This window comes from Myotis nattereri (assembly GCF_964212035.1).
Source record: "Myotis nattereri genome assembly, chromosome: 1".
NCBI classification, from domain to species: Eukaryota; Metazoa; Chordata; class Mammalia; order Chiroptera; family Vespertilionidae; genus Myotis; species Myotis nattereri.
In genome coordinates, this window is record NC_138075.1 from 65,013,504 (window position 1) to 65,022,026 (window position 8,523).

General features: G+C 48.6%; 1 protein-coding gene across 3 annotated transcripts; it reads right to left on the reverse strand.

Annotated features, from left to right (window-relative positions):
* Positions 1-93: 93 nt before the first annotated feature.
* On the reverse strand, positions 94-6,336 carry CKMT1B (creatine kinase, mitochondrial 1B). 3 transcript variants are annotated; one of them, XM_081084158.1, is made up of 10 exons: positions 6,167-6,336; positions 5,146-5,460; positions 4,256-4,454; positions 3,957-4,052; positions 3,342-3,563; positions 3,110-3,195; positions 2,866-2,989; positions 862-996; positions 549-674; positions 94-336 (listed from the first exon to the last, which is right to left on the reverse strand). In XM_081084158.1, the coding sequence occupies exons 2-10, from the start codon at positions 5,292-5,294 to the stop codon at positions 220-222; spliced, it is 1,254 nt and encodes a 417-aa protein (XP_080940284.1). In that variant the 5' UTR covers positions 5,295-5,460; positions 6,167-6,336; the 3' UTR covers positions 94-219. The 3 variants fall into 3 exon arrangements, with proteins under 3 accessions (XP_080940284.1, XP_080940283.1, XP_080940285.1); XM_081084157.1 differs by lacking the exon at positions 6,167-6,336 and having other exon boundaries at positions 5,146-5,725; XM_081084159.1 differs by lacking the exons at positions 4,256-4,454; positions 6,167-6,336 and having other exon boundaries at positions 5,146-5,545.
* Between the last annotated feature and the right edge of the window lie 2,187 nt (positions 6,337-8,523).

Here is an 8,523-nt window from a genome sequence, read left to right on the forward strand (position 1 = left end):
GAGTTTGTTTCCATCATGAGTAACCCATTGCCTCACTTCCTTTCAAGGAGGCTGCTCCCTCCTCACCCCATCATTAGGAAAAAGACAGACAGGTGGAGCACAGCAAGGTGTCTTTACTGGGACACAGGAAGTGGGGGGCATCCAGGGCAAGTAGGATAGGCCACCATTGGAACGGGCAGACGTCCTGGGGATCTTGAGTCATCTGCTGAGGATGGGGAGTTAATGCTTGCTGTGGACGAGAGGTGGAGGGATGCGGATATCCTGGCCTCTCTCCAGACGCCGTTCACAGTCAATCAAATAGTTTACTCCATCGATGACCAGTTGCACCAGCTCCACCTAAAGGACACTAATTCTTGGTCTCTGCTTCCCACAACCTGAGTTTCTTTCTTTAGCACTGATTTGCCTGCTTTGAGAACTCATTTCCAATTGCCTCCCCACTCAACCTGATTTTTATTTTAGATTCTCTAAATTCCTGAATCTCACTCACTGTTATATCTCAGCCCACATAGACTTATACCTCCCCTCACCCTAATCCCTGAAGATCTCACCTCTGACTTGCCCAGTCGGTCCAAATTAGAGATGTCAAAGGTACTGCCTGTGGCAGCTGTGTCCACTCCTCCAGTTCCACGCTTTTGGAGTCTTAGGTTCTCCAGGATCTTTGGGAAGCGGCTATCCTAGAAGGGAGATAGGGATTGGGAGCAGGGTGAATAGCGACAGAGATTGGTTCTACCTGAGAGGGCCCTGAACCTGCTCAGAGCTCTTTCCCAATGTGTCTAGTTTCTTTCCAAAGTGCCCACTCCCTCATCCTCACACAGCCACCTTCCTCACTCTCAACCCTCTCTAACCCCACAACTCATTTACTTTGCTTAGCAGCGGCAGTTTGATGTGTACTCCTGCTCGTAGTCCAGTGCCCAGGTTAGATGGACAGGTCAAGATGTATCCCAAACGCTCATTCCACATGAACTCCCAGCCATGCTCCTGGATCAGCCGTTCCACCTGAGTTCACAAAGGCTCTGTTAGTGAAAAGTCAGGAATATGTGGACACTCCCATAGCTAGACTCACAGGACTCTAGAAATATGTCTAGAACCAGAAACTTGGGATGTGAAAGAATGACCCTGTCCAGGGTTTTGTTTGTTTTGTAGAAATGGTTTGTTATTATCTTGCATGTAAGGTAAGCCCATAATGATGAGATTGCAGAAAAATACCTTGTGTGTTGAAGAAGAGAAACTTGAGGGATTAATGCATTAAGGATGGTCCAGAGGTGTGGAACTGAACTGAGAAAGAGTTGATTATTCAATGAGCTCTGCATGCATTGATTATCTTTGTTTTGCTAATGAGCCTAGAACTTAGGAGGATTCAGACAGAAAAGGAAAATGTAGGCTTTGCAACAGGAAGAGGCAAGAGAGCCTTCTGTTAGCAGTGGAAGAAGGACATACCAGAAAGCAAAGAAAAAGTGTAGAAGGGCCATACTTACAGGTATGTGTGTGTGCCAGGTGGTGTTAGGGTGTTTTTGTTTCACTTAAGTATCCTAGTCATGAAGATGGCTATTAGAGTTGAAGAGATGGGATCCGCCAGAGTGGTGGACATTAACACCACTACCTAACATGAGCAAAGGGGACCCTGTTTATCGTTCAGAAAGAATCATGGCATCAGGGGATATTTTACACGCTGAACATAGGGAAACCCTTCCATCTGGAACCGTGGCCGGCAAACTGCGGCTCGCGAGCCACATGCGGCTCTTTGGCCCCTTGAGTGTGGCTCTTCCTAAGCCTTAGGAGTACCCTAATTAAGTTAATAACAATGTACCTACCTATACAGTTTAAGTTTAAAAAATTTGGCTCTCAAAAGAAATTTCAATCGTTGTACTGTTGATATTTGGCTCTGTTGACTAATGAGTTTGCCAACCACTAGATTCTAGAATAATAGCAGCAGCTAAACCCTATTGAGCATTACTAATGGGCCAGGTATTTTACATGCATTATCTCATTTAATCCTCACAACAACCTAAAATGTAGGAAGTCTTATTATCCCAATTTTATAGATGAGGAGACTGAGGTACAGAATTTAAAAAGTACTTCCCTACCCACTTAACAATCAGAATGTTATCTATTATTTGACAAAAACAGTAGAAATTTCCCAGCTAGATTATAAAAGGAAGAAGAGCTCTCTCTCTCTTTATAAGTCCAAAATAGAACTGTATATATGAGAATATACAATAAGAATTGGGTTTATGGGAATTCTTAATCTAGTATTGAATATGGAAACTCAATCCACATAGGATTGAGAATTCAGTTCAACCCTTCATGTAGAGCCACATATTCTGGAACTTCTAAGCCAGTTGATCCTCCACCTTCTCTCCCTCTCCCTCTCCCGCTCCTCTCTCAGTTTAAAATTTAGACATGATACTTTAGCAGGAATGACAGAATCCAAAGGTGAGGCCTACCTATGCTCAGAACTGAGTGGTTAGAATCATGAACACAGCAATCTCTTATTCCATACATCAATCCAGGCTCAAACCTTTTCCTTATCTGCACATCCCACACCACACACCCCAGGCACTGACCCACGATCTATTATTTTTTCTTCAGATTATCTGATAACTGCTTTATTTTTTTAGATTCCTGACACTGTCTTCCTAGTCTTAGGGTGACCATATATCCTGGTTTCCCTTGGACAGTTTTGATTTATACCTGTTGTCCTGGAGTAATTGATGATGATCTCTTTTACTATCAAAAGTGTCCTGGGTTGGTTGATAACTTATGATAACTTATATGGTCAATCTACATGGGCTAGCATTTTGTGTTGTCTTATGCCCCCCCCCCCCCACCACCACCACCTATTTCCCTTATACGCTCTTGTCCAACCTCTTTGAGGCCTCGGCAGAATCTTTCAAACACTCTCTTCATGTTGCCACCCTTCTCCATGGAGATGACTCGTGTATGATCCTCCTCATTCACCCAGATTAAGAAGCTCTTCTCATTGTTATGCCTGAAGGCAGGAGAGAGGGAAGGACAGGGGTCAATAGACAGGGCAAGAATGGGGAGAGGTAGAGGGGCAAAAGGCACTTATGGGGATATGGTGACAAAAGAGGTAAGGTAAGCCTCATACCAAATCCCACGAGCATCTGGCCAGTCTCGAGCCATTCCTGCTGCAGTCAGCAATGGGGACACAGGCTTATCAAATAGGAAGTGGTCCTGGGGAGATAAAGGGACTTGGTTTAAGAACTCTTACAGTAGCCCTGAGGCCTCTCAAAGTCCTTCTGTCCCAGCTGGCCCAGCCTGCCCTCTGACCCTTCTTTCCATCTGCTCCCCCCACCTAGCACTTTCTCCAGGCCCCTCACATCAATAAGCTGCTGCTGTTCAGCCTCTGTCATTTCACTGAGCCGATAGTAACGACCAGCCAGGTCACCCTTCAGGCCACTTAGTGCGTCCGCCACAACACGTTCCACCTCTCGCCGCTCTGCCCGAGTGCAAGCTGGAGGCAGACTGAGTCCCCGGATACTTCGGCCAGTTCTGACTCTTGAGGACAACACATACCTCTCATCAAAATAGCCAGAACGTATCTGTGGAATAAGAGAAATTAATATAAATCACAAGCACAGTAGGTGGGGACAGAGGGCCTTGGGGAAAAACAGATTCCTGGCATTCTCTTCCTAGTCTTAAGGCGACCATATAGAGGAGTCCTCACTGCATGCATTGGAAGGAGAAGTCCATTGGGCAAGCAGTCCAATTGAAGAGGGCATTATGATCCCTCCCCCACCTGCCCACCTTGCAGAATGGTCATTCTCAAACACCCTCTCTTCTTCATGTCTGCTGCTTAAAACACAATCCTTTCTCCACACCAAGGCTGAAAGCTCAGCAGTATAATGACCATGAGTCAAAAGATAATTAAGGATCGAAGAAACAGAATGCTGTTCATGAGGCAATGCAAATCAAAAGTGGAATCTTTGACCCACCTTACTGGCATCCAGGTCAGTGGTGTGTTTCATTATCCGGGGATCATATCCATTATGTCGTTCTTGGATAACAGGGTCAAACAGCTCAGCAAATACCTGAAGGAGAATTCGGAGGGAGAGGATGGTTCAGGAGGGGGCATCCCCTCCTAGGCTTTAAACGTGGATTGATTTCACTGGGTCAGAAAACATAAGTACAGATGGATCAGTTTCAAGGGTAAGTGAGGGGTTTTAATGGGGAAGGAGCTGGGATTACTGGGCAGATGAGTTGGATCACCAGGGAAACTCTGAGGGCCCCCTACCTCATAGCTTTCCTCATCTCCAGCTACCATGCCCACAGTCTTGATGAAGGGGTGGCCGGGGTTGTCCACGCCAGTCTGGATACACTGATCCAGCGTCCAGCCAGTGGGTGTGGTCTTGTCGCAGAGCCGGGCATAGACTGCTGGGGTCAGGTGACTGGCCATGCAGTTGTTGTGCTTTCGGAGGTCTGGGTACTCAGCACTGGGGAGGGGGTACCCAGTAACCATGGAGGGAGAGCACAGGTGGCCTTGACCTAGTGCCCTCAGCCAGGAGCTGTCCTAGTAGCTGTGTCTGGCTGTCCTCCTGGGGAGGAGGGGAGACTACAGAGAAGCTAAACCTTGGTAATCTCATTAGGGATTTCGGGGTCTATTCTTTCCCAGCAGTTCTAGCTTCCTCTGGCTGGCCAGCTCAATTCTCCCAGATCTGCTCAATTCTTCCATCCCGTGAGCACAACATTAAGAATGGGGGAGGGGAAAGACGAAGGAGGAAATCTAGGAAATGGGGGAGAACAACAAGAAAAGGAGATGAACGAGATCAAAAAGGATAGTTCCTGATCTCTCAATGAGCGATTTGGACAGAGATGCAACCAGAACTCGCTGGACCAGGTTACAGATCCCCAGGAATGCTTTGGCCTGGTGGTTTTAGCTTCCACCCCCACCCCATCAGCACTAGGCCATGGCGCGAGGAGCCTGCTACCGAATGTCAGGGCAGGAGCAGGCTCAGGGCAGGAACCCAGAGGGCGGTCTCCAGACTGTACAGCAGCCCACTCCAGAGCCTTCGTGGCTATAGCCCTTCTCTGTTACCCGGTCCTCATCTCCATCCCCACCTCCGTTCCCATCACCACTTCCCGGGGTCGGGGTGGGGGTGGGGGTGGGGGCTCAGACACTGATACCTCGGGGGATACATCCTCCGTCGTTCACTGGCGGCTCGTACAGGTTCCGGGCGGAGCAGAAATCCAGCAGCTAGAGAGCCAGCTCCAGCCAAAGCCAAGAGCCTGAGCCCGGGGCGGGCGGACAGCAGACGAGAGAAGGGACCGGCCATGGCTCGAGGATCCTGCTACGGAATGTCAGAGCAGGAGCAGGCTCAGGGCGGGAACCGGGAGGAAGGATGCCACCAGGGGGATTGCGGGCCGGAGCTGCTGGGTGCAAGGCTGGATCCGAAATGAGGCCCGGAGTGAAGGCTGGAGGGGAAGCCGGTACCGAGCAGCCTGCAGGAAAGGCGCAATGAGCTAGCGGGAGGAGGCGAGGCAGGCCTCAGCCGCAGTCTCCAGGGGTGGGGCTCCCCCAGACCCCGCCTTCCGCCTGCCACCGCGCTAGGTGTGCGGAGACAGAGGTAGGCGGCAACCGCCTGGCAGATGAGGGGGACCGGAGGGACCGGGGATTTGCACCCCTGGGATAAGGCTGCCCAGATTTCAGCACCACGTAGAGGAACAGCACCCAAGGGGTCTGTTCGAATACCCTCCCCCAAGCCTCTCGGTTTAATGGGAAACTCGGTTCGTCACTCTGGGGGTGTGAAAGGGCGATCGTGCCCAACCTCTTCTCTGTTTTCAGTCCGCCCCAGCAACCTCTCCGTCTTCCCAGGGGAGGGAGTCCCGGGGGGTGCGCACAGATACCGGAGGAACTCACGGAGGAGCACAGCGTTAGAGGCAGAGACTGGGAAAGACATCCGCTGGTTCAAGGTCACCTTTTCTTTGGAACCAGGAAGAGAACCCAGGCACCTCCCTTCATACCTGTACTCTCCTTACAAGGTCGAGAAGAATCAGGGAAACATGAACAACTCTTACCTGATCCATGCTGTGTTCCCCCACCCTGCCCCTGCCCCCTAATCTGAAGCTCTGCTACGTCCTGCCTACACTTCTTAGGGTCCCTCACACCTTTTCCCTTCCCCACCCTCCTTCCCATCCCCTGGTTCACCTTTGATCGTTTGCTTCTCAGCAGTCTATTCCAGGCTGCTCGCAGGACGCCCTCTGAGTAGTTTCTGCAAACTGGCTGACCTGTTGGTTGCACGGAGGTAGGGCTGGGGTCGGGCAGGGAGTTGCTGGTTTCCTCTTCCTCCTCTCCCCTCTCTGTAGCTCCCAGTTCCTGGGCCGAGGTGGAGTATAAAGGCGAGTTAGTTACAGGGTGTGGTGAGATGATTGGGTGCAGGAATGGAACAGGCGGGCACAGGTTCCCGTTCACCACAAGTGTTTCCTCTCTTGGCTCCCTAACGCTGTTTAATCCAGGGTGTGAGGGGGGAGTGGTGTCCCAGGGCATAAGGTCTCCAGGGAATCTCAACCTTCCCTTTGGTCCTCTGTCTTCCCCTCTTTCCTTAGATTTAAGAGGGCTTTACTCCTACAGTTCCCAGTGTGACTTTGGTGTGACTTGACTTTTGTCCTGGCAGAAAGGAGAATAAATGTTGGAGCTGAAGTAGCGATGGGGGGCTTCAGTATGGAGGGTCAGTTAAGGTGGGGTAGTCATGGGGGCATTAGCCCCTTCCCTCCGCTTTCTTGGTGTATCCACAAGACAGTAAGATACTTGAAAATCTTAGGGGAGATTATTTGAGAAAGAGATATTCCTACAACTCCACCCCTATACTCTCATTCCCTTCATTCTTCTCAGGCTTCCCTTGTGGTCCTTTTCCTGCCTTCTTCATTTGTGGGTATCTTTAGAAGCCATCCACCTCTCTTTTGGGTCCATCACTTAATTCCTTTTTCTCCTGGTCAAAAAGCAATTATCGAATTCTGCAGTTGAAGTACGGTCACGCTTGGAGAGACACACAAAATGTTACCTGTGTTGTGGGGGCTTATTACCTAAATTGAGGAGTAGCTATGAGTAAGCAAATATAATTACAGGGTGCATATTTACCCTGGTAAAGGAGGGAGATAATCTTCCAGAACAGTAGGGTTATTTGATTGAGATGGCAGTTACTAAATTAAAGAGGTAGGAAGCGAGAATTACAGAAGGAAAAATAAGAATTGCCTAGAGGAGTAAAGAAATCACTCAAGCCCTGGCCGGGTAGCTCAGTTGGTTAGAGCATTGTCCCAAGGTTGTGGGTTTGATCAACTTGCTTAAGTTCTACTTGCTTAAACTCTGCAGGGACCTTGGGAATGCCACAAGTCAGGGCAAATACAAGAATCAACCAATGAATGCATAAATAAGTGGAAAATGGATCAATGCTTCTCTTTCTCTCTCTCCTCCCCCTCACATCCTCTCTCTCAAGTTAATTTTAAAATCTTAAAAAATAAATCACTCAACATATGGCATTTAACAATAATTATTATCAATCATATTCAATATTTATCAAGTACTTTACAATTACAAGGGACTCTTGTGTGTATTATATTATTGAATTGAATTGTATTGTTCCAACGGATGACTAAAGATTGAGTCTACATTTCCAGGAGAATGAGAAGATATGTTTATTACCTACAAGATGCTTTAATAACTTGTTTGAAAGGTTGGAGTGGTAGAAAGGATATGAGCCTGAGCATGAACTAAGGAGGTTTCTATTTCTCTTAGGGCCAGTCATTAGAATCATCTCTATCCCTTTTGGGAAGCCTTGGGGTCAGGATAATATGCACCTGACTGAAAAAGTGGTAAGATTTCAAAGGGTGCAGGAAGAAACAATGAACTTGGAATTGTTTTAATCAGGGAAATCTATGTGAGGCTGCAAATGGAGCAATACAAACAGGTACAAAATGCTTTCACATAATCAGTACCCTATGAGTTAGGTTTTTAACCCCACTCTTTTACAGACGAGAACATGGAGGCCAAAGCAAGTTCAGTAACTTGGGCTGCACAGCTATTACAAGCGAGGCCCGGAGTCAAGTCTAGAGGACAGAGAACAAGCAAAGTGAGGAGAAAGGAATCAACTTGTTCCGTCTTCCATGTCCATTCATTTACTTGACATCTTCACCCGGTAACATTGTTAACTCATATTTATTGGATCTCTACGTATAGCACACTCAGTTTTTATTTTTTGTAAAACAAAAAGAAGACGAGGTTTTGTCCTCCAGGAGGTGCAACGACACAAACTCTTCCTCTTCCTTTGCATGTGGCTCCCCGCACCCTTCCCCCGCCCCCTCTCACTCCTTTGTATCACTGGCAAGTGCAGCATCTGAATTGTGGCGACGCAGTTAGAAATCGGAGCATCAGGTTGCACTTCCCCCACAGTGCCGCTAGGGGCCACCCTCCTCCGCGCAGAAGCGCCGGCCAACGCAGCCTGACTCCGCTGCCGGTGCGCGCCCTCCGCTGATTGGTGGCACCGCAGAGAAGTCGCGCTTTGATTGGGC